The sequence below is a fragment of the Opisthocomus hoazin genome, chromosome 2 (genome assembly GCF_030867145.1).
Source record: "Opisthocomus hoazin isolate bOpiHoa1 chromosome 2, bOpiHoa1.hap1, whole genome shotgun sequence".
Classification (NCBI taxonomy): Eukaryota; Metazoa; Chordata; class Aves; order Opisthocomiformes; family Opisthocomidae; genus Opisthocomus; species Opisthocomus hoazin.
Window position 1 is genome coordinate 18,535,448 of NC_134415.1, and position 26,023 is coordinate 18,561,470.

Consider the following 26,023-nt stretch of genomic DNA (forward strand, 5'->3'; position numbering starts at 1 on the left):
TTGATTCTGTGCTTTTTTCCTCTCTTCGTGTTTCCCACATAATTTCTGAAATCTTTTGATTGCATTAACAGGTCCAACCTGTATTGGTTCTTTTTCTTCTTGAGACTTTACCTTGATAGTCAGATCATAGTTCTGGCTTCGTGGTTGAACTCCATGGCTATGATCTCTGTTACCAATATCATAAATTTTGTGTTCTGTTGTAGGAGATTGTTAGTCACTGGTGGGGTGTATCCACTTCTTTTTCTGTTTGGCAGAAATACATAATTATGATCAAGTGCTCTGTTTTCCATGAAACTCAACGCTGAAGAAAATATTGTTCTCTGAGCCTGAGTATATCTGAAATAACCATGTCTTTTGTAGATACACTCTATTTTCCTTAAATGTGTAGGTTGTGTACATTTCTGACTTTCTTGCCCCTCCAATTTCAATACAAAAAGATGTAAACTTGGTTAGACACTTGATGACTGTAAAGGTAAATTATAAATAAATAGAGCAAAAGTGATGTAAAACAGAAGCATGAGTGATACTGTGACAAACAAGATGGGATATCACAGATGCAGAATATTTCAGGTAAAAAATTAAACATTGGACAGAAGTCAGTTTTAACTGGATTCTGCCATGACAAAGCCACTTCACTATAGTTGACTGAATGCTAATAATGCTGTAATTTAGAATCAAAAACCCAGTGGGAAGCTATGTTGAGTAAAAAAGGAGAAGGACTGCAGACTAAACCATCAAGTAAGTTACAGCAGCCACCCCTTTGCCTTGCAGTGAGAGTCATGGACAGTAAGATCATGAGCAAGAATCTAATCATCTTATATTAACATAGCTTGTTTTATTACTTTATTTTATTTAATCCTGCAGCAGTGTATCCTGCATAACTGGAATGATCTGGGGTCTGACTTACTATTGCTGCCTATCTGCCTAAAACTGCTGTTAAAACAGCAAGGACCCTTCAGGAGTCTAGCATGGATAACACCATGAAGCAAGAGTTCTCTTCTATTCCATCAGTTCCTCAGCTTTCAGGACAGAAGAAAAACAATTTTAAGGAAGCTACTTTTAGTCTTGGGACAACTTTCTGATGAGGTTCTCAAGGCATAGGAGATAATTCTTTCCATTATCACTCATTCACCTAATCTCCGAGACTGGACAGCTCTTTGAACTGTCAAAAGAAGCTCATTCAAAAATTAGATCATTGCTGTTATGATGCAGAAGTAGTCCTGGCTTGTAGAGTCTGTGAATCAATTCCACAGTTAATTTTAAAATATGGTGTTGATAACCAGAAATCTGTGAAGAATTATGTGGAAGCCCCAAATTCCTCTAAAGATTTCACTTTCTCAAGCATTCATGTGTCTCTTTGTTTTTAGAAGACTGCTTGAAATGAAATTGTGCCCACTACTAATCTTTTTAGAATTGTGTTATCTCTTTGTGCAGGATTTAAATACATACACTCTTAGTGATCCAGTTCTTGTTTTCTCCAGCAATAGTAACTGTATAGTTACCAGATTTACATCTGTTCTTTCATTGTTCATATTCCAGATTGTCTGCAATAGAACATGTTAACAAAGACTAAATTTTTTTTAGGGTGCTTGTCTTGCTAAATTCCCTCTGGACATAATAGAGAAAGAGGATAATTAATAGTAAAAGCAGACTATATTTAGCCATTGTAAATATCCCCTAAGTCACCATAACTCACGAGGTGCTGCTGTGCTTCCTTTTTTCTCTGCTTCTCTTCATCTTGAGGTCTTTTGCGTTGGTGGTTTTACTCCACGTTTTTTTTCTCTAATGATTCACTTTCTTAGAGGATTTTCTACTATGTAGGGTTCTTACATTTTCGAAGGGTAGAGATACAGTTTTAATTTTTCTGGAAAACACTGTATATAGCTGTCAGAACTCTCTAAAATAAAATATTATGCTTTAAAGATAAATGTACAGTATTAATATGATTTTCTCTTTTCAGGTTAGTGATTTAAGTGAAGTGCAGATTGATTTAATATTAAAAGAAATATCAAATACACTTTTAATTGTCTTACCAGATGGTCCTATGAAAGTAGAGAATATACTGACCTGCAATGAGGTGTGTGCCACTTTACAACTTTGAACTTGAATTCTTGAGCATTATAGAAACAATGCCTTGGTACATTAATATAAAACTAGAAAATAATTCTTCTCACTGTAGAAATACAGAACTTTTAAACAAAATATTCTAATAATTTTTTTTTTATGAAGATGCATTTGTTCTTAGGTATTTGAGACACTTAAGCTGTATCTGTTTCATAGATAAATGTTTATTTAATTGCTTCACAATTAAATGAGATTATTTTTGTATGAAGATCCTCAGACATGTGCAGTCTTTTATTTTTCCTATTTTTTCTAATCTGTTTTTTTAAAGGTGAAGGCAAAAGATACTTACCAACAACTATATTTGAGAATTTGAAACTTTTCTTGAAATGTTTTCTTAAAAATGTACTTAGTTAGTTAATTAGTGCAAGTAAATAAAATTGTTAAGGATAGTTGGAAGAGTATTTGGGTAATTTCAGATTCAGACTGTGAACTCCTTTCAATATTGAAGGTTTTCTTCTGGCCCTTAAAAATACCAATGCATTTCAAAAATGGAAAAATGGAAAAAAAAAACGCATAGTGATAATATAACAGAAGATTTTTATGATTTTGAATAAAGATTTTGGCTTTTGTTTCTCAGTTTTCTTCTAAAAATGTTGCTGTTTCATTGGAATAACTTGTCTGAAGAATGCAATGTTCAGAGAAATGTTTTGGTTCTCCGTGAAGAGGAACAGTAATAAGATAATTAGTGATACTAAGATAATTCATTGATATTTTTATTTAACAGACTTACACTAAAGAATGTGCTGAGTTATTAAACTACAAAAGCATGCTCATTGAAGATGCTGTTCAAGAACTAATATCTGTATTTGAAGAGAATGATGAAATTAAATATTCTAAGAAAACCTCAGAAAAACATGTATTACCAGGTAGATAACGTTGATTATTTAAACAAAAATTTCTGTCTCTAGTTCTGTAGATTTAGCTTGTACGTGTCATAATGGAATTGTTTTAGCTGATTTTCTTCAGACTCCTCCCTCCCACTACACTTTCATCTGTCTCAGTTCTGCCTTCATTTACCACTGTTAAACTAAACCACTAGTCTATGAAATACAGAGGTAATTCAATATTGGTGGAATTTCTATAATTAAACTCTGTCCTTCTGTTTAGATTACCAAGGTGTTTGCTCTAGAAGAAGAACATTATGGTTCCGTTTGTCTTAGCCATGAATTATGATTTATTTATTTATTTATTTATTTATCCTCCATAAGTGAAATACAGTGTTCCTCTCAGCTATATCAGGTATTTGGTATTGCTCCTCTCTTTGTAACTTTTCTGTCTCATGAGAGTTGTATCTCAAATACCAGTGTTTTAATGGCTGGTCAGTTTAAATTAGTAGTCAATTTACTATCAACTGCTAATGTATGAGGCTTACAGGTGATCAATATGGCTGGTTCCCACTGCTCTGGGGTATGTTACAAAGATTTTAGGAGGTCCTGTACCATTAGAAGAGAATTAGTTTCTAACTGGCAGAAAGTATTCTGTTGTAAGGAAAAATGTATTTTGAGGTTTACTCAGTAATGGAGCTCCTTACACAGATTTTTTTTCTTCTGGGTTCAGTTTCCTGCAGGTATAGAGGCATGGTCTGGATCAATACTCCAGGAAGTTCAATATGATGCAAACAGTAAAACCTAATGAAAAGATACTTGTCTGTATTTTGTGAAATTATTTATATTGATTTATTTTTTTGCCATTTCCAGCTGATATATCCATATCTGCCTACCTATCTTTAATAACATATTTGTAGTGCATAGTGTTTGTTAGGCTGAGGCTTATAGCTGGGCTCTTAACCAGATTCCTGGTGTGAAATAATACCAATTACCTGATCCAGGTAGTACTAAAATAAATAGTAGTATTGTTTTGCCTGAGAAGAGGGTGGACATCATGCTTCAAAGCAGAACACAATGTTCAGTTAACAAAAAATCCATATTTTTTTAAATTTGCAGTAAAAGAGAAACATGTAGTCTTTGGAAATAATGAAGAGGAGAGAGAAAAGAATACTTCTGCAGCTCTTTGTGGTGATAATAGCAAGGGCAGTGATAAAGAAGAGTTTAAAAAGGTATTTTGTGATAAGAAGGAAATTTTTTCCAGAGATAGTAGATAGATCAGATTAGTAAACAATGTCTTGAGTTTTGGTAGCTGGTTATTAGTGGTACAGAAAGATATCACATAGAAAATATCAAGCGTCCTGTAAAAATGGTGAAATAGCTTCCCTACAAAGTGAGTTTAAGATGGATTTGAGCTTTCAAAAATATATTCCATGTTGTTGCAGTTATCACCTTTATGAAAAAAATGCTCAATATGTTAGTGGTAAGTGTAAAAGTTTGGAGAGAATATTGTGCCTAAGCTGTAACACGAGCTTTCCTTCTTGAGTGGGCAGAAACAGTCATACTTTCTATCCTTTTCCTACTTCACCGAGAAAAGATCACCTTTGTACTTTTTCCTTCAAGAATACAACCTCTTTGTATTCAGCAGAGAAGGGCAGTAGGAGAACAAGGACTCACAAAATTGCAAGGACAAATGCAATAGTGTTACAAGGTTGCATTCTGTTTTGTGCTAGTGATAATTACACCTTGCTGTATTTCTATGTGCTTCTTAATCCAGTACAGTCAGATTTTACTATATTTGTCTCTTCTTTGAAAAGGGTATATATGCACCAATATTCTTGGATAATTCACGGTGGGGTTTTTCAATCATAGAATCATAGAATGCTTTGGGTTGGAAGGGACCCTTAAAGGTCATGTAGTCCAAACCCCCATGCGGTGAGCAGGGACATCTTCAACTAGAGCAGGTTGCTCAGAGCCCCGTCCAACCTGACCCTGAATGCTTCCAGGGACAGAGCATCTACCACCTCTCTGGGAAACCTGTTCCAGTGTTTCACCACCCGCATCATAAAGAATTTCTTATTCTAGCTAGTCTAAATCTACCCTCTTTTGGTTTAACACCGGTATCCCTTGTCCTATCACCACAGGCCCTGCTAAGAAGTCTGTCCTCAACTTTCTTATAAGCCCCCTTTAAGCAGTGAAAGGCCACAATAAGGTCTTCCTGGAGCCTTCTCTTCTCCAGGCTGAATAACCCCAACTCTCTCAGCCTGTCCTCATAGGAGAGGAGCTCCATCCCTTGGATCACTTTTGTGGTCCTCCTCTGGACCCGCTTCAACAGGTTCATGTCCTTCTTGTGCTAAGGGCTCCAGAGCTGGATGCAGGGCTCCAGGTGAGGTCTCACTAGAGCGGAGTAGAGCGGCAGAATCATCTGCTGGCCATGCTTCTTTTGATGCAGTCCAGGATATGGTTGTCCTTCAGGGCTGCAAGCGCACATTGCCGGCTCATGTCCAGCTTTTCATCCACCAGCACCCCCAAATCCTTCTCGGCAGGGCTGCTCTCAATCCCTTCATCCCCCAGCCTGTATTGATCCTGGGCATTGCCCCGACCCAGATGCAGGACCTTGTGCTTGGCCTTGTTGAACCTCATGAGGTTCTCACATGGGCTCACCTGCCCAGCTTGTCCAAGTATCTTTAGATGATATCCCGTCCCTCAGGCTTGTCAACTGCACCACTCAGCTTGGTGTCATCTGCAAACTTGCTGACAGTGCACTTGATCCTGCTGTCTATGTCACTGATCAAGGTATTAATCTGTAGAGGTCCCAGTACGGACCCCTGAGGAACACAGCTTGTCACCAGTCTCCATCTGGACACTAATCCATTAACCACTACCCTCTGGATGTGACCATCCAACCAATTCCTTATCCACCGAACAGTCCACCAATCAAATCCATATCTCTCCAATTTAGAGAGAAGGATGTTGTGAGGGACCGTGTCAAAGGCCTTACTGAAGTCCAGATAGTATAGTAATGTATAATATGTATGATAATGTGTAGTATGGAGATCTTTTCTGAAGGACTATGAGACTTCAGCCAGATGTCAGTATTGTGTCTCTGAATAAGATAAATTGAGTTTCGCTGGGTGTTATATTCTCTTTTTCATGCAGCTTTTACTTATGTAATTACTTATAAGCTATTTTTCCTGCAACTTCTCCCCTTGTGTTTCTCATGTAGCTTACAGCATAAATTCCTGAAGACAAGAGCTAATATGTTTGACTTTAAAACTTTGGAAATAATCTTCAGGTTCCTGACTAAATACAATACTAAATAATGTACATTTTATTTATTACAGAGATGTAAAGAGATGGTTGCGTATTTCAGTCACCAGATGCTAGACAGCCTCCAGAAAGCCACCCAGCTGTCTTTGGATAGTCTTAAAAAAGGAATATTTCTTTCACCGTAAGTTGCAAATAAAATATTCTTTCAGTGGTATTATCAGAACAAAGTCATTTCTGTGTTAATATAATAATACACATATACATTCACATGTGTAATTATACATGCACATGTATCATTAGTCAAACAGTTCCAAACCTCTTGGCTCTTTTAGCTCCAGCAAACCCTGGAGTGCATTCACTTTTTGTTGCAGTGATGCTTTGGGCACACACTTTTCTTTTATACTTTAGTTCTTTATGTTGTTAGTTATAGTTTATGCACTTTGTTTTGTGAAGAAAATGAAGTTTATTTCTACTATTGTTTCTCCTCTGCCTTCACCCTTTGGTTTTTATTGACATATGTTTCCCTTGATATTGCTTTCAAGACGCTGTTAGTACAATTTACTGTCTAACACAAATGACTCGAACTTAAATGACCATTCTAAGTCATATATGGAACTGTGCCCATAGTTTCATCTGGTTTCGGGTTATTTCTGCAAGCATGGCTGTATAATCAGAGTTGTTTCCCATGAATCAAAGACCATCTGTTTACTTTATGAATTCTGTGTGATAATGGCAAGATCCATATGACTTAATCATTCTCTTATATTGAGTATAATCTCTATAGATTCTTCTCTGCTCGAACTGGCATACACTTCAGAGACAGCATTTCTTCAGTATAGTACATTGCATATTGAAAAACCTGGTTAGATTTCTATTAAGAGAATTTATTTTAAGCAGGTAAAGTTGATGGCATTATGTCAGTAATGCGTGTTGAAGCTTGAGTTACTTTCTTTTTCTGAGGACTTCTTTCATAGAAAATGTGTTGAAATCCCAGTCTTATTGAAGTCAATTACAATTTATTCGGGTGCATCCTTCATACTTCTCTACAGTATCATATTGTTGAATCCTCCCTTATTTGGTCACTGTGTCATGTCATAGCATTTAGAAATTTTACTTAACACTTTGTTTTTAGTTTTTTGTGGGCTTAGGTCATGTATTTATGAATTTTCAGTAGCTTGTCATCTTTGAAACTTTTTTTTCTGTTCTGTTGAATATTTATCAAAAGTGTAATGGGGCAGCTTTTACTCTTGATAGATTGTTGCATGAAATGGTCAGTAAAACCTTCTTATGCCCTACTTAAAGCACAGGGAGAGTTCCATCATTCTTAAATTGAGAGATTAAAATCCAGAATCAGAAAATATTCTGGATAAAAGATTCTGAAAGCAGTGGCTAGATCCAAGGTAATTATGTCTGAATGATGGAGCTCTGGCTATTATCTTTACCCTTGTCCTGATTTTGGCTGGGATAGTGTAAATTTTCTTCTCAGTTGCTGCTGCGTTTAGTTGTTGCTAAGAAATCAAGGACTTTTTCCAATCTCCCATATTCATCTAATAAGCAGGTGTGCAGGAGCTGGGAGGGAATGCAGCCAGATGGCTAGCCCAACCTGGCCAGTGGAAATACTCCATGCAATGGGCGTCATGCTCAGTTTATTAATGGGCATTGGTTGGGGGGCAGGAATCCTTTCCTTTTTTTAATTCTCTTTTCGATTAGTTTGAACCCTCTGTTACCCAGGAGTTTGGCCTGTTTTGGAAGTCATGTGAAATTTGCAAAATCCATGAGTTTAGGGTTCTGTGATGACTGCTCAGGGACTGGCTGCGAGTCCATCATGGGGCAGTGAGAAAATTGTTTACAGATTGTTTTGTGTATTCATTATTATCATTATTACTGTTGTTATTATTATTGGTAGTAGTAGTAGTATTTCCTTTGTTGTCTTGTTAAAGTGTCAGCCCACGAATTTTACTTTTTATCCTTTCTCATCCCCATCCCATTGGGGGAGAAGGGGAGGGGTGAGCAAACAGCTGTCTAGTGCTTAGTTGCTGGCTGCTGGGTTAAACCACGACAGCTCTTTAAACAAGAAGCTTCTGTAAGTTTTGTCAAGTAGTTCATAACTTAATGTGAAAATTCATGATCATTAGCCCAGAAAAGGTAGCTCAAAATTATATTTCTAAGACAATTTGAGGGGGTTTCACGGTGGTAGTACTTATGACGTTTCACAATTATTTTTAGCAAAACTGCATTTGGGAGAACAAAGTTTTCTGTTCATCCAAGCAAATCTGAAGAGGTAGCTTCTTTTATAAAAGCAGAAGTACACCTTGCTATTCCCAATATGGTAAGTTACGTGTCATATAGGTAAGGTAAAATATGCTGTCTTACAGTTATCTCTGCATTTGTCCAAGAGCAGGATGTGGGCACACGCCTAATGAACCAGCATCCTTTCCAAAGGAGAACAGTTGCTCAGGCCTTTTGGTGTGCTGAGAGCACTGATGAAGTGTGCTCACAGTCCCAGTGTTCCTGGTTTCTTTCTTAGTGGTACTTGCAGAACCTGGACTTCTATTATTCTTGTGTGTTTCAGCAATTATATGGCAATCTGTTCATTAGTGTTCTTCGGAGAATGATTACAGTTCTCCTTCACGTGTAGCAGTTGCATTGCTGGAATAGATTTTTCATGTTTTTTATTTGAACTGTTTTGTTCCATCTGTGATTTAAATCCTTTGTTAAACAGAAAGAATGAACATTATGTTTGCTCAGTTTAGCTTCAGTCATCTCAACAGGAGTAAGACGACCAGAAGGAAGAACACTGAACAAAAATGAGAAGATTCGAAACCAAGAAAAGAGTGTAGACTTCTGTGTGCAGAGACAAAACAGCAGCTTGATTGCAAAGAACTAATTAGTGCATTTGATTTCCTTTTGTAGAGTGAGATAACTCTGTGTCAGCAATATGTATGGCATTTTATTTTATGTATGAGAAGGTAACTTAATATTATCCAATTGTCTTACAAAGATTACAAGTTTCATATTAATGAAATTATAATGAAAGTAAGGTTCTGTTCTAGGATGACATTCTTTTGACACTGAAGAAGTGTTTATATTGGCATTCTGTTGTACATTCACACTATGTGCTTGCACACAATATATAAGGTCTGTCAAAATGTAGAATTTTTTCCTTGTTGATATATATAAGCATAAAGCCCCAAGCTCCACCCACTTCTAAACAGTTTTTATCCCAGTGCTGAACACTCCTGTATGTGATTTCATAATTTCAAAATAATGGCTTGCACATGAAAGCTATAAGATAATGTTCTAAGGACTATATTTGAGAATTAAGTGTGTCCCAAGAGTGATCTTTCTTTTGAAGTTTAACAAGAAATGCAGTTTTTCTATTATTTCCTGGATCACTCTCAGGAAGGTTCTTCCTCCTGCTCAGTATTTTGGATAAACTGACGTGTGCCTTTACTCCACTTTATCCTACATAGAATTATTTTCTAAGAAGGACAGGACAAAGTCACAATTAGCATTATTTCTGCCAATACAGTTCAAAAATTTTTGGGTTCAAAACCTTATGGCTGTACATGTACTAAATAAAACATGCTAGAGGCTGTTCTTTGACCTCAAAGTGAGCTGACCTGAAGTGGTGTGTATCCACAGTAGTAAACGCTTTTCTTCCTAAATCCTGGAGTTCACACTCAAATTATCTGTTAGGAACACCCTTGTCATGTTTTATGTGCCGAACTTTGCCTGATTTGTTTCTGGGACGGTGTTTTTTTGCATCATCCCAAAATACGCTAAGGGAGCACACTAGCATTTATACAGTGTGGATGACGGCAGACCAGAGCCTGTGTTTTGACCCTATTCTGTTCGCTAGTTGCTCTTCATTCAGATCAAGAATCCTTGTTTTCCTTCCAATTCTTTTTATCATGTACTCTGGTACTTGAATATGAGTTCTCTTCCTCTTCCTCTTCTGACATGAGTATTGGATTGCTCTCAAAATTATGATGCAATATCCTTGCCAAATGTACAAGTTGAGATCTCTAGGGCTAATGCATGGAGTTAAATTAATTTACTAAACATTGTGCTCTTGCAAAAGTTTTTGAGGTAATGCTACCTTTGGGATAAAAAAGCCCTATTCAGTACTTATTCAACTAGGACCTTTGACACTTTGATCCAGGTGATTTTGTTTGCCTGAAATTACCCATGGTGTGAATATATGTATAGGTAAGCACTCAGAAGGAGAACTTCTGTAGTTGTAAATATTTAAAATGATCTGTCCATACATACTTTTATGACCATCCCTGTTACAATCCTCTCTCGCAGAATTTAGTATCCAGTGGTTAAGAGCAACAGAGAGGAGTTTCTTGGCCTGCAATTGTTCGTGCTTTAAGATTCTAGAATGAAGGAAACAAGGCTTATAATGCATTCCCACAAATTATAAAAAATTGTTATAAAAATAATTATAAAAATAATTATGAAAATGCTGTTTAGAGTGTTGTAGGAATTGTAAAAATAACTGTAAAAAACTCAATAAATCTATCTACTTATACAGTTGCTTGTCATTTTGCTCAAGGTATGACTGTACAAACAGATAGTGGGTCAGTACAGTATCTTTCCTTTCTTTAGAGGCAATTCAGAGCCAGACAAACTCTTAAAATTGTGTTTTCCAGCTTCTTTTCCAGGGGAAGTTCTGCAATTCACTTGAGTGGAGTAAAACTGAGCTATTAGAAAATGACAGTCGCATATATTTCAACAGCATTTCATCTGTTTTAAATAGGTAATGGTTCCTAGTTTAGATGATATACAGCAAGCCATCAATCGCACAATTCATTTGATCTTGGAAGTAAGTCGTGGAGTTGCTCAGTGGGGACAGAGACATTTGCAAAAATCTAGTTTAAGAGCAGAATCAGGCACACGGCAAGTGTCTTCAGCACACTTTGGATCACCAGGAAAAATAGCCAAAAAGAGGGAAAGTAAGTAGTTTTGTTTTTTTTTTTTACTTATTTCAACTTTTTAATTTAATAAAAATGCCATATATAAATATTTGTGAATAAGCTCACTTCTCTTCGAAGAGGTCAACTGTGGATTATATTGAATTAACTTGTTGGTTTTATTGTAATTAGCTATATTTTTCAGAAATTGCTTTTCAGCCTTATGTAAGTGTTATAACTCTGAGAAATGGTAAGCAAAATGCTAGATTCTGAATCTCTTATTTAATTTGAAGCAAAGTAAGCTTGTTAATTTATCTTTTTCTCTGCTTATTATGGAGTGTAGCCATAATGATATAGTTGAAACCATAAACAAGGATCGTAGACCAGGTCTCATTAGAATATTGAAGTAGAACAAAATCTAGTTTAATAATTAGATTTCAGTAAAGATTTTAATTGCTGGCTATATTCCTAGAATGGATTATAAAACACTTGAAGTGTTTGTTCATGTGAATATTTAGACTGTAGATAGACCTGCATCCATTTTAGTCAGATAAATTTTTCCTTAATATTATTTCTAAGCTTCTCTACATATGCTTTGCAAGCATCCACAAAAGCCCACATATATTTTTAATGTCTGGTTCTCTTAACTGCTTGGCTGAGCCAGTGATCTGCAATGCAGTTGTATCTTCGTTGTGAGTCCTTTGGAGAGTCTATAACATCTTGGAAAACTTTTCTTTTTGATAGCCGAGAGCTGGGACTTTATTCTTCTACTAATGTGATATGTATGATTTTAACCTCTTTAATGGGCTTCAAGCAGGGTGGCAAGTGACTATCCTCATCAGACAGTCATAGCCTTTTGTTCTGCTGTGGCAAAATACAACATCAGGAAGTAACCATTTTCATCACCTTTAAACTTCTCATCAGCATTGCCTCGGGGTGTGTGTTAATGTTTGGCTGATGAGAGCTGTGGAGTGCACTGGCAAGGATGGATCAATCTGAGGCTTTGTTTCCAGTGACCAGGTCCCTGAAAAGGGCTTCAGAGTAAAAGAGAACTTGGAGTTGCATTACTTCTCCCCCATGAAACAATGTGTGTGGTAGGAAGAGTGGATTTTTCTTCTTCATTCTCTTAAGCCTGCTTCAAAATGCTTAGCCAATGTTACGGCAGGAGGGGCTCAGATCTCAGGGATATCAGTGTCTTATATTGACCCTGATTGTCTCAGCAATTCATCAAAGATGAAGGAGGGACATGATAAATTGCATTTTATTTTCCTTCTATTTGAGTTTACTTGTAGTTCTTAAAGCAGAGAGAGCTCCTGTTACAATATCAATAGTGTAAGTGGAGCTGCAGCTACCAGTGTCTAAACTGCCTTTGAAAGCATATTTGGAGGCAAGAGGTCTACGAAAATCTGTAGATTGTCCTTCCCTCCTCTTTTTTTTTTCTCTCTTCTTTTTCTTCATTCGGTTCTAACTTCTTTCAGACAAGACTCCAAGGACTTTGATATTAGCAGTTTGTAAGAGAAGTGCAGTTCCAAAATATGACAAACTTTATTTGTGGACTCATTAATATGTGGCTTGGCAAAGTTTAGCATTTTTTTTAAACCACTAAATTGAATAACAAGAAGTTATTTATTTGAAACATGTTAGAGTTCAAGAAACTTACACAGTTTTAAGCAGTTTATACAATTAAAATCTTCAATTATATGAATTTTAAGAAAATAGAAAACAACACAGAATATTTATGAGACCTTGTCATGTTCTAGTTACAATTAAAACACAGTCAAAAAAATTAAATGCATGAATTATGAAGATTATTTTCTCTCCATTTGGAAGCATTCGCTCGAGCATTGCTTAACTTGACATGCATAGGTTTAGAAGAGAACTGTAACCAGACTTCTAAAGGTTCATTCATTTACATATAATTTTATATTACAGAAGGAGTTGAAGATGTTGTGCTTGCCAGAAAGCTAAGAAATTTTTACTCAGGTGTTGCAGAACATGAAGATATTTCTAAATTAGTTTTGCTCCTCTCTTCTTTGGTGAATTCTATAAGAGAAGCAGCTAGTGAAGTTCTGCAGGACTTTCAGAAATATGAGGTGCTGTGGACAGAAGATAGAGATGCCAAAATTCAGGTGAGTTTAAGGATGATCACCTACAGGACTGGTCTTTATTAATCTTATTTTTTGAAATCAGAAAACATTGAGGAAGGAAAAAATCAAGGAAAAAGATGTAGAAAACATGTTAAAAGCTGAAATTCTTATTTAGTTTTTCAGTAGTATATTTCCTAAGCTGAAGTAATAGCATGCTACCTAATTTTTATATTGGGGTTTGGCTTTTCCTGCTTCTGTGCCATTCTAGATACTGATAAACTGGTCCTAATTTGTTAATTGCTTTAATTTTTTTTTTGTGGAACTCTGGATTTTAGGCCACAAGAAATTACGCCAGTCTGGTGTGACGTATAACACAACTCATAGAAATTTCCACAGCATCATTATTTATCAGTACTGTGCAGTATTATCTATAGTAAGCATTTATTTTGAGTTTAATAAGTATTTTTATTCACCACCATTCCTGTAGTTATTTTAGGAAGTCAGTTCTGCTTTCTCTATTCCAGAAAGATTCCTCTTTTTAATTCTTGGTTGTTTGAACTCTAAGTTGAATCCTGAAGTGCGGTAGAAAAATTTAGCATCTACTACAACAAGAAAAAGTTCGTTTCCAAGAATTAGAGGTCTCTGGCACATCTGCTTCAAAATGTTTCACATTGTCCCACAACAGAGTTTTAATTTAGAATTTGAATTTAGAGATTCAGTAGAATAAAGTTGGCTTCTATATCTTCTATATCTGCTTTATTTAGCCTTGGCTTAATTGAGTTTTCTATTCTTATATTTTCTGTTTAATAGACTACATTATATATACATAGATCTATGAATATTGCATCACCTTATATTACTGCAGGTGCACTGCTATATTTTGTGTGTCACAATGCAGGTTGTGCAGTTTATGGGGGCTAAAAAACATCACTTAATATACAGAGCTGAGAATTTACTGTTAGACTAATTAAAATTTTAAGTCTAATCAAATAAATATTATTAATTTGATGTAGTTACTACTGAAGAAAACAATACTGCTACAGAGAAAGCCTTCATGATAACGCAATTAAGTTTTATGCACACATGCCCTAGTTTCTATGTTCTTTCTTTAGCACTGTGCTAGCCCTTCCACTGCCTGTGTGGGTACTCTCAGACACAAGAATAGAAGTGGGAAACAGCTTTCAGTGTTTATTACTTGCCCATGCAATGTAGGCATATTGAATATATCTCTTGTGTAACATTTCTGAAATGCAGCCTTTCAGAATCGCAAAATTTTTCTACACTTGAGTTCTGCTCATGGAACCACTTAGAAAATCTGGTTTATTATGATTGTTTCACACATAATTGGGCTAACAGTGTAGTTTTTCTGTAAGTGCAGGCATGTATTTTTTGATGTCTATTTTGTCACCTGTTTTCACAAAGCCAGTGGGTACTTAATATGTCTTGGATATCTGTTTCTCTGTTAAATTTGACTGGAATTTCCCAACAAGCTTGAGAGTTACTAACAGAGAAATTGATAAACATGAACACCTCACCACACGAATTTTACTATGCTAGCAAGACTACAGAAGGCTAAAAACAGGTATAATATTGGTATACATTTTCAGTAATTCTTGAACAACTGTTACCACTTGTTTTATCAAAAATATGAAAAAGGACATTTGTTGATTGACTTTTCAAACTACACACAGCAATTTTTGGCCAGCTGCCCATCTCTGACTGAAATTAAAGAAATACTTCACTATACTATATTTGAGGAAGAGGTGGAAGATATAAAACCCATTATTCCTCTTGGTCCAATTGAATTGCATACAGGTATGACATTTTCTTAGCTTTGTATGTACAGTAAGATAATGAATATACTAGTCATATGTTTGGTTTATTGTCTGAAATAAATCATAGAATGATAGAATGCTTTGGGTTGGAAGGGACCTTTAGAGGTCATCTAGCTCACCCGCCATGTGGTGAGCAGGGATATCTTCAACTAGATCAGGTTGCTCAAAGCACCATCCAACCTAGCCTTGAATGTTTCCAGGGATGAGACCTCCACTACCTCTCTGGGCAACCCATTCCAGTGTTTCACCACCCTCATTGTAAAAAATTTCTTCCTTATATCTAGTCTAAACGTTTTCAGTTCATCTCTTCTAGTTTAAAACTACCTCTCTGGGCAACCCGTTCCAGTGTTTCACCACCCTCATTGTAAAAAATTTCTTCCTTATATCTAGTCTAAACCTTTTCAGTTCATCTCTTTTAGTTTAAAACCGGTATCCCTTGTCCTATTGCCACAGGCCCTGCTAAAAAGCCTGTCCCCATCTTTCCTATAGGCCCCCTTTAAGTACTGAAAGGCTGCTACAAGGTCGACCCACAGCCTTCTCTTCTCCAGGCTGAACAGCCCCCAGTCTCTCAGCCTTTCCTCATAGGAGGGGTGCTCCAGCCCTTGGATCGTTTTCATTGCCCTCCTGTGGCCCCACTCCAACAGCTCCATGTCCTTCCTGTGCTGAGGGCTTCAGAGTTGGATGCAGGACTCCAGGTGGAGTCTCACCAGAGCGGAGTAGAGTGGCAGAATCTGTTACCTCGACCTGTTGACCACACTTCTTTTGATGCAGTCCAGGATATGGTTGGCCTTCTGGGCTGCGAGCGCTATCACAAATAAGCAAGAACTTCAGTGGCACTTATCCCTCTCACCTTGCAGATTATTATGTAGGTGATGTCTTCTCTGGACCAGTGTCACTGTTCTGTTGCTTTTTACTTTCTGTGGCAGATGTTATCATGGTTGTTTGCTATCTAGGGGCAACTGGTAAACGTATCTCTTTCCAAATATCAGTGTGGCCACATTTCTAATGAGCAAGCCCCATCTTCTGAGAGTTTAGATTGTTTAAATCGAGAAATCACCTCTTTAAAATTTGTCTTCCTCATACATCAGAGAAGACAGAACCTGCGCACTTTGATAACTAGAGTTCGTTTCAGGATCTTGGTGGCACGTTATCCCTAGCTTTCTGTCAGTGAATAAGAAAAATTGTCAAACTGCTGACTGCATATTCGCATCCAGTTCCTGGATACAACTTCTTATTAATGAAACCACTATGGAGCTAGTTAATTTACTGTGGAAAACTCTTGCTGTCTATTATTCTGTAACCAAGAGTGATAAGAAGCAGTGTATGCAAAAGAATATGGATTTTGTTGATGGTCACAGTACTCCCTGATCTGTGATCGCTGCATCAGAAGGAGCCAAGTCCTCTAGGTTCAAGAACAACGATACTAAATGTTTTTGTGATCTGGGGAAACAAGTATTTTTCTTGGACTCAGTTTAGTTTTGGGAAATTATTTATTATCATTTACATATTCTAGCTTCTGGACAAGGTACAGTACTTTTCTTGAATTACCCTTGGCCTTAAGGAATCAGATTTTTAATGCTAATATCCACATTATTAAAGAAGAAACTATATCTGCTGTAAAATTTGTTTTGTGAGCAGAAGGCTTATACGTTGTTAGTATTTTTTGATTTCTTTCAACAGAGTACAAAATGTTGCCTATTAAAATCCTAATTTGTTTTGATAATAAATTAGAGTGCAAATGATTGGCTTTTCTGTCTCTTCAGTGTTGGTTTGTGTTATGTATTAACTGCATATGGTATGTTGTGATGCCTTACAGTTTTGGTTGTGAAGTATTCCAAATCCCAATATTGAAATCCCAAAATACTGTTTCCTCAATAGGTATAAACCATTTATATATCACTGATCTTAATGCTTTTGGTACATATTAATTAAATGCATAATCTGAGAATCTACATTAATAAGTAGGCATTTTTCTTTTTTATTCATTTTCTCTATGTGTTCTATTAGATAAGCTTACCAATAAGTTTTATAGATATCATAATATACAATAAACCCACAGAAATATGTTGAAATGTAGTTGAAATTCTTTTGAAACTTTTAAAAAGCAGTATTTGGGTTGCCTTTCTGCTTTTCCTAATTGCTGTTACAGAACCCTACGTGATGATGTGGGGTTTATTAACAGAAAAAAATTAAGATGTAGATTGAATTTATTTATTTATTTATTTAAATCAGGACCACTGAAAATAGCACTAGCAGTTGAAGCCAAAGCCTGGAAGATGCTCCTCTGTCGCTATTTAAATGAGGAATATAAAAAGAAAATGACAGACATGACATCATTCATAACTGAATATTTAAAGAAATTGTCTCAACCTCTGTGTGACTTAGATGACTTCAGATTTGCAATGGAAGCTTTATCTATCATACGTGATAATGAAATACAAATGGATATGGCTCTGGGACCTATTGAAGTAAGATGACTTTTAATTTTTTATCTTGATTGAAATGATATTATGTAATAGGAGTCATAAGATAAACTGAGAATCCAAACAAGGAGTTTACTGTCCTGAATGATCTAGCTGAAGATGGGAAACAAAGTAGTATTTTTGTTGTGATTTTTATTATAAATTATGAATCAGTTTTAGATACTTTGCTAGATACTCTGTGAATGCAGAACAGAAAAACTTGCTCTCAAATACATTATAACATATATACAAACTAGGAGAAAACATGCAGAAAGAAGCAGAGAAAGGACCAATACTTTCCCTTTTTCTGTGTGCTTTGCCATTAGCCTTAACCCTCTTCCTAACTTTTCTGTATCTATTAACAAATATCTTGGTCATCTAACCCCTTTATATATAGCCAGAATATATTTGCGGAGCCGCACATCATTGTACGTGGTCAGAAACTTGCAGCATCCTTTTAGTTTTCCCTATAAGAAAGAAGCTAAAAGAAGGTCATGGATTTTTACACGTACTTGGTATTTGTTATCACACCCTGAAACATTCAGCTTCATAGAACGCATTTGTTTTACATTTTCATCCACATTTTGGAGAAGAAATTGTATTGTTGTATAGTAACATCTTTTTTCTTGAAGATTCTTCTATTAACATGATACCATAAAGGACTCTCAGTGGATTGTCATAATTTTTGCTAGTTTTATGCTAAGAAAGTGGGTTTTGTCTTAGCAATTTATGGGGTGGTTTTTAAGCCAGGAATGGTACAGAGACTATTTGAAGGCAAATAATAACCAGTTCTTTGATCCAAAAGAGGTAGAGGCTAAACAAGTAAAGGAAGAACCGGAACAATAATTTCAACATTTAAAGTAATACTCAGATCTACTATATGTTATTTCTTAGTCTGATTGCCTTCAGACTGAAGATATGGACATGATAATCATTCTCATAGAGCTTAAATAAAGCAGGCAAGAGGAACTGAGTTCAGCACTGTCTATTTGCTAGGTTTTTACACGTATAGGAAAAGATGCAAAAAGTGTAAATAAATAAATAAAAGGTATACAAAATTGTGAAGTATTAATATTACTGGTTTATTTATACCTGCTTTTGGGACTTTGAGATTAATATTAAGATGAAGGTTCTTTCTCAAACCACTCTTATTCTATATATCTTGTAACTATTTACTCTAGTTCTATATTGATGTAATGAGTTCCATTAATACCAGTAAAGACTAATGATGTTAACAAGTCACTGTTTGATCTTTTTTCATGAGCTTTCCTTAAATAATAACATAATATAGAGCTGATAAAATCAAGAACTGAATACAGAACAATCGCAACTGATGAGTAATTTCAATGTTTTTTTTTCTTGTTTTCTTAGTGGATGTAAGTAGAACTTTGTTGACGAGGTGATTAGACATTATATTTCTTACTAGAACATCACTGAAGAAAGTAGGGATTGATGTAAGGAAAAGTAGGATAGGAAGGGAATTGAGCATAATCAACATGGATTTATTGAGGGAAAATCATGCCTGACCAACTTGATAGCCTTCTACGATGAGATGACTAGTGAACAAGGGGAGACTAGTGGATATTATTTATTGTGATGGTAGCAAGGCTTTTGATGCTGTCTCCCATAATATTCTCATTGTCAAACTGATGAAATGTGGACTAGATGAGACGACAGCGAGTTGGACTGAGAACTATCAGGCTCAAAGGACTGAGGTCAGTGGCACAAAATCCAGTTACAGGCCTAGGTTACTACAGTAAGTGGTGGTGTACCCCAGGGGTCCCTACTGGTTCAAGTACTGCGTACCTGGAAGATGGGGCAGAGTGCACCCTTGGCAAGTTTCCAGATGACACAAAACTGGGAGGGGTGGCTGACACATCAAATGGTTGTGCTGCCTTTCAGAGGGATCTGGATGGAGAAACGGGCTGACAGGCACCTCATGAAGTTCAACAAAGGGAGATGTCAAGTCCTGCTCCAGGAGATGAATAACCCTAGGCGCCAGTGCAGGTTGGGTACAAAGTAGCTTTACAGAAAAAGAACTGAGTTTCTTGGTATACACCAGGTTGAACATAAGTCAGCAAAGTGCCCATGCAGCAAAGAAGGTTTAGGATATCCTGGGCTGTGTTAGGAGTTGTGTTGCTGGCAGGTTGAGGAGGGTCATTCCCTCTGCTCTGGGGTGGAAGACTTATCTGGGGTGCTGTGTCCAGTCCTGGACTTCCCAATACAAGAGAGACATGGACATACTGGAGTGGGTTCAGCAAAAGCTGATGAAGGAATTGGAGAATCTGAAGTATGAGGAGAGGCTGAGACAGCTGAGACTATTTATTCTGGAGAAGGAAGGTGCAGGGAGTATTTTATCAATGTGTATAAGTACCTGATGGGGTCCAGGAAGAAAGAGGGACCAGACTTTTCTCAGTGGCAGCCAGTAACAGGACAAGAGGCAATGGGCAAAAGCTGAAATACAGTAAATTCCATTTAAACCTAAGAAAAATTTACTGTGAGGGTGCTCAAACACTGGAACATATTGCCCAGAGAGGTTGTGGACTCTCCATCCCTGAAGATATTTAAAACTTGACTGGACATGGTCCAGGGCAACCTGATTTAGGTGACCATGCTCTGAGCATGGGGGGCTGGAATAGGCAATCTCCAGAGGTCCTTTGCAATGTCTGTGCTTCAGTCTACACCTCTCAGAAGTTGAGAGAGTTCTAAGTGTAGGTATCTGCATGGAATGAAGAACTGTTTATTAATCATGACAAACTGCACAGAATATAAATTGTAAATCAAAGGAGTGGCTAACATGTAATGCACACTGCTGTTTGTCTTCATTAGCAAAACTTTTCTTTACCTGTTGGGAAACTATTAAATGTGAAAATGATCTTATTTTTAAATAATGCCACATGTGTAGGAGGAGGATAATAAAGCAGAAGATAGATAAACGAATTGCAGATGAGAACAAGCGATAAGAAAAGTTTATTCTGTAACAGGCATATACAGGTATTTGACAGTTTGGCAAACATATTTTAATAAATATTTTATAGATGAAATGGCAAAACATTTTAAAATGTGTAGTTTATTGTGCATAATTATGCAGAGTCAGGAAAAATTCATCAAAATCTACCTTCAGGTGGAATGTAGATCTGTGGAATAAAAATACCATTGAGATTATAAAATTTTGTATATTTTTAATAGTAAATTTATTGTGTTTGTATATTTTTTATAGTATGTCATCCAAGACATCTTCAAAGAAGTATTTTTTGCTGTTGTTCCCTAGTTCTTCATTCATCATCCTTATTTAAAAAAAAAAACAAATCAATGTTTTATGCCTGAAAAACATGAACAGATTTTCTTTGAAGCATTTCTTACAAATTCGATCTATCTTCCTGCAAATGAACTTCAAATTTATCATTCCTAAGTTTGTTTGTTTGTGTTTTTTTTCATCTAGGAATCCTATGCCATTTTAAATACATTTGAAATTGAGGTTACAAAAGAGGAATCAGAAGGAGTAGATACACTCAGATACCCTTTTAATAAATTACAGACCAAAGCTGTAAGTGTGTAAAACTATGTTGTGTTCCATTTGTCTTCATGTGCTTTTTTCAGAGTATAAATGACAGTTGTCACTCCACTCTGTCTTCTCTCTCTTGGCCTCTGTTGCTACTAGTGTGTTATACCTTCGATTAATATGTTGATTTTCTAATTTTTTTCATAGAGCTCCTTAACATTTAAGTATTATTGTAGCTTTTAGACACATGCTTAAATTCTGCAAGAAAATGAGAAATTTATTATGTCTTTCTTTGCTCTTTCCCCTGTCCTTCATTTCCACATTTTCTGTCATTCTTCTCTGATCAGGAAGATTACTACCACTTAGATTAGAGTGCATACTCTTCCAGTGCCCTTACCCATAAGTGGTGGTTGCACATTTACCTTTATTGTTAAGGACAGTCTTGTATCCCTCAAAAGCTCAATGTTTGATGGATATTTTCCTGAAGTGTAAAACATTAGATGGAAATACGTAGATTTTGTTGGAACAATTAAGTTAGATCCTGTCCCATAGATTAATCACTCTGGAAAGGACTCAGGAGCTGAAGAGTATATTTTACATTTGCATTTCATGCAGCTTTTGAACCGAGAAGAAGTAAGTTGTTAAAGACAAGGCTGAGCCATCCACGAGGAAGAGGACCCTAAAACTTTGGGTTTTGAGAGGTTTTTTGGAAGGAAGGAAGGAAGGAAGAAAATAGGATCTTGGAGAAAAACAAGGACCTGTTGGAGCAGGTCCAGAGGAGGGCCACAAAAATGAGCTGAGGGATGGAGCACCTGTCCTATGAGGAAAGGCTGAGAGAGTTGGGATTGTTCAACCTGGAGGAGAGAAGACTCTGGGGAGACCTTATTGCAGCCTTCCAGTACCTGAAGGGAGGCTACAAGAAAGCTGGAGAAGGACTTTTTACAAGGGCGTGTAGTGACAGGACAAGGAGTAATGGCTTTAAACTAAAAGAGGAAAGATTTAGGTTAGATATAAGGAAGAAATTCCTCACAATGAGAGTGCTGAGGCACTGGAACAGATTGTCCAGAGGAGCTGTGGATACCCCCTCTCTGACAGTGTTCAAGGCCAGGTTGCATGGGGCTTTGAGCAACCTGATCTAGTGGAAGATGTCCCTGCCCATGGCAGGGGGGTTGGAGCTAGGTGTCCTTTATAGACCCTTCCAACCCAAACCATTCGATGATTCTATGATTTTTTTTCCCCCTTTTCTGTGTCCATTTGTTCCCCCACTTGCTTGTAATGGAACATGTTCACTTAAAGGTGGAGGTGAGATTTTTCTGTGGTTTTTGGTTGGTTTTCTTTTTCTTTCCACTTTTCATCTCAAAAATGAACATACAGCACCACAAAAGGAAAAAAAAATTATTTATCTTCAAATAATTGTTTTTTGTTCAGGATTTTAATACTTTTTATTTACAATTTTAATTTACATATAACTCAAATATCTGTTCCCGATTTTTAAATAAATAACTTTGATTTTAATCTTTTGTATGTTAGACCAGAGTTCAAGAGAAGTTGGTTCAAGTTCAGCCCAAATTTAAGAGTAATTTTATAGAATCAGTTGCAGTTTTTCGGGAGGATGTGTCAAACTTTGAAATGTCATATGAAATGGTAAATGAATTTAGTAGTTACCTGTAAGATTTGTACTTAGTTCCTCAATATTTTTGGTTTGCAGCAGTTGGGTGTCAGAATTTTATTCTACTGAGCTACTGAACGTTTGATGCCATGGTTGCTAAGCAGTCATTGTTGTGGGTCAAACTTTTCAGTATGAAGAAATAGCTGTGCACACAACTCTGTAAGGAAAGAAAAGAATCCCTAGTGATACAACTTGCCATAAAACCTTAATTTAGAAATTAATTTAGAAATTGTAGCACATGTTGTTTCATTTTTGCTCACACATCAACATTAGAAAAGACTATCTCAGGCCACTCACTGGGTATTTGATTTTCAGCAAGAGCGCCAAATATGAAAAATGAAAGGATAGTCCTATTCAGTTTAATGAAGCTGAAGAATTTTCAATTTCATGGAAGTTATCTATTCTTAGATTTACCATTGCAAGTATTGCATAACTAAAATACATAACTTAATTGGATTTTGACTACCAAAGAAATAAGTATTTTGTGATGACCTGTAAATATATAGTGGCCTTCAATCACTTTGAGAGTTAATATTCAATTTTTGTTAACTGGTTGTTTGAAAGGAAGGACCTATGGTTCCAAGTATTCCACCTCAGGAAGCCAGTAATAGGCTACAGATCTTTCAGGTAAGAAAATAAACTGTTGATTTTCCAAATAATTAAAATTAGATCTGCTAATGCTTATCAAAACAAGTTTAGGAAAGACACATTTATAATCTTTGGTAAATGTGTCCCGGTGGATATTCTGTGTCGTATTATGTTAACTATACTTTAGTTTCTATTGGGCAGTGTCTTCCTCAATTTGGAAGAATTGATTGATTGATTGATGTGTATCCTTGCTTCACTCTTCATGTTTCGTGAGCAGAAATTATCAACTTCAAGTAATAAAAGCAGGAAAAAATAAAATAATAAAAGAGGGAAGAGTCAAGTACAAAAACTCAGTAATGACTGACTAGAAGCCAGGTTTCATATCAGTCCCAAGACCCAATATTTTCATCTTTTAAAGATCACATTTTCCATTAGATAATTGTCTTTCAACCTGATATTTGTTTGTTAGGAACCTTAGTTCACAGGTCCATAACCAGTTTTTAATCTATTTTTAGTCCTTCTTCCTTTCTCTGCAAGTTATAGTACCTTGAAGATTTTTTTCAACAGCAGTTTTGTCAGTCTCTTAAGTATTCTATAAACTCTCTAAAAAGTAAATTCAAAGTTTGTGAAAAGCACTAACAGAAAGTGCTTAAACCTCCTGATGCATGTAATATGTATTGAAAATTGAGTGATTTTGGTTGAATTTGCTGTATTTATTATTTTGCCAAGACAATTCTTTGTACTTATGGATAGTAACTGCCAAAATCATTCTTCTTTGCATTTTTCTATTGTGATCATATCCTTTGGACAGCAGTTATACTTTTAAAGTAATTTTATTTTTTGGCACTCTTCAGCATTTTTTTTTCCAGGCTGGATATTTTACTGTCTGATACAAATATTTCCTTTTTTTTTTCTTTCCCCAGTGACGTGGAATTCATTTCACATCCTGTTTTTATAAAACACTTCTTCAAATTATTGCTTGTTACATAAATTTTCCCTATTTGAATTCAATGTACGGTTTTGAGTATTACATAAGAACTGTTCAAAATTTTAGATAAAAAATATTTTCAGACATTTAAATATGTTTCTAGTAAAATTAATATAAGGCAATTTTAGAACTGTTAAATGATTTATTATTAGACAATTTTAAATTAAAACTTCTAATATAAACATAATTTCATTTTGTCTGTATGAATCCTAATTTTATCAGGCTAACTTTGACGAGCTGTGGAGAAAGTTTATCATATACTCATCTGGTGAACAGTTGTTTGGATTGCCTGTCACAGACTATGAAGTTTTGCATAAAGTCAGGTAACTGTGGAAATACAGCTGTCTTAGCTGTTTATTGAGGATGTTAGAAAGGCTCAGGGTACACCAAAGAGGGAATAGTACAGTATGGAAGATTTCCATTGCCTTAAATTAAATAAATAAATAAATAAATAAAAAAGCAATGAAAATTTTAGAGATCTAATGAATTTGCCAATAAAAAATGATTGTACTTATTTATTAGGGTAACAGAACCATACCAGATTATTTTACTACATGTAAATACTATATAAAGGAGCAGAATACCATGGCCTAGAAATATATATATATATACACTCTTACATATAAGTAGATGAGTAAATATAGTATTATGTATTCAAATACGGTACAAAGAACAAACAAGAAAAAGGCAAGGAAAGGCCATATATATCATCATACATGAAAAATGCAACTATAGCTTTTACGAAAGTCTAAATTTTTTGAGCAGCTGTACAAATGGGAATCAGATTCTAAAGTTCCTGTGCCAGCCATTTCAATGGTTTGACGATGATTCACACCAGATCAGGACCTGACCCTTTCTGTTTTTTTTTCAGATCAGCGTTTTAGTTCAGATTCAGAGTGCTTCCAAACTAATTTGACTGCTGGTCTCCACTTTACAAGCTCTGCTTTGCACTGCAGAGGCAGCTCAGGGTGCATAAACTAGGTTCCTTGCAGATGAATGAAAGTTTTACAGAACCAGACCAAAGCAAAACTTCCCTCAAATGTGTTTAATGTGTATATTAGGTCCTTAGCACCAACTATCTGCTCTTTTTTGTGGATTTTGTTCATGAAGTGTTCCTTTCTACATTAAGAAACATAATCTAATTGATCTACCTCCATTTTTTTGTAGTAACATTACCTATACCATGTATTTAACTATTGTGATATATCCAAATACCTGGTTGAAATTATTGGCATGACTTTTTTTTTTACCCGCAGGAAGGAGTTAGGCTTGCTTCAGAAAATGTATGGATTATATGATACTGTAATTAACAATATCAATGGTTATTATGAGATACTTTGGACAGATGTAGATATTGAAAAAATTAATGCTGAACTTCTGGATTTTCAAAACAGGTATGCTCATAGTGTGAATAGTAACTGATGTTAAATGCATTAAAATTTAGGTGACTTCAATAAAGCTAGTTGATATATTTAAATACACAACTTCCATGAATAAGATTTATCATAAAGTAATAAGATTCTTCAAGGAAGACTGGAATAACAGTTTACTTAACCAGCCTTTTACCTGTAGTTTTGATAATCAAAGGGCATACAATCAGTTGAAGAGTTGATCCTTAGCTAATCCAAGATGTTAGGAGAGATGAAAGTTTATTTTTAAAAGGTAAATTCTTCAACTAGGAGGATTAGCCCACTGATTTTAAGTCCTGAATATAAGAAGAACATTTCTGAGTCTTTTAGAACATTTTATCCTTTT

General features: G+C 35.7%; 1 protein-coding gene across 1 annotated transcript in view; it reads left to right on the plus strand.

The window, feature by feature from the left end:
• DNAH8 (dynein axonemal heavy chain 8) overlaps positions 1-26,023 on the plus strand; it is a 130,823-nt gene that overhangs the window by 19,836 nt on the left and 84,964 nt on the right. Inside the window, 14 exon segments of the mRNA XM_075444284.1 lie at positions 1,961-2,077; positions 2,849-2,980; positions 4,076-4,180; positions 6,293-6,399; positions 8,445-8,547; positions 10,984-11,179; positions 13,070-13,266; positions 14,916-15,039; positions 17,292-17,527; positions 20,964-21,068; positions 22,554-22,667; positions 23,257-23,319; positions 24,491-24,591; positions 25,525-25,662. Of these exon segments, the coding sequence (XP_075300399.1) occupies positions 1,961-2,077; positions 2,849-2,980; positions 4,076-4,180; positions 6,293-6,399; positions 8,445-8,547; positions 10,984-11,179; positions 13,070-13,266; positions 14,916-15,039; positions 17,292-17,527; positions 20,964-21,068; positions 22,554-22,667; positions 23,257-23,319; positions 24,491-24,591; positions 25,525-25,662 (1,838 nt within the window).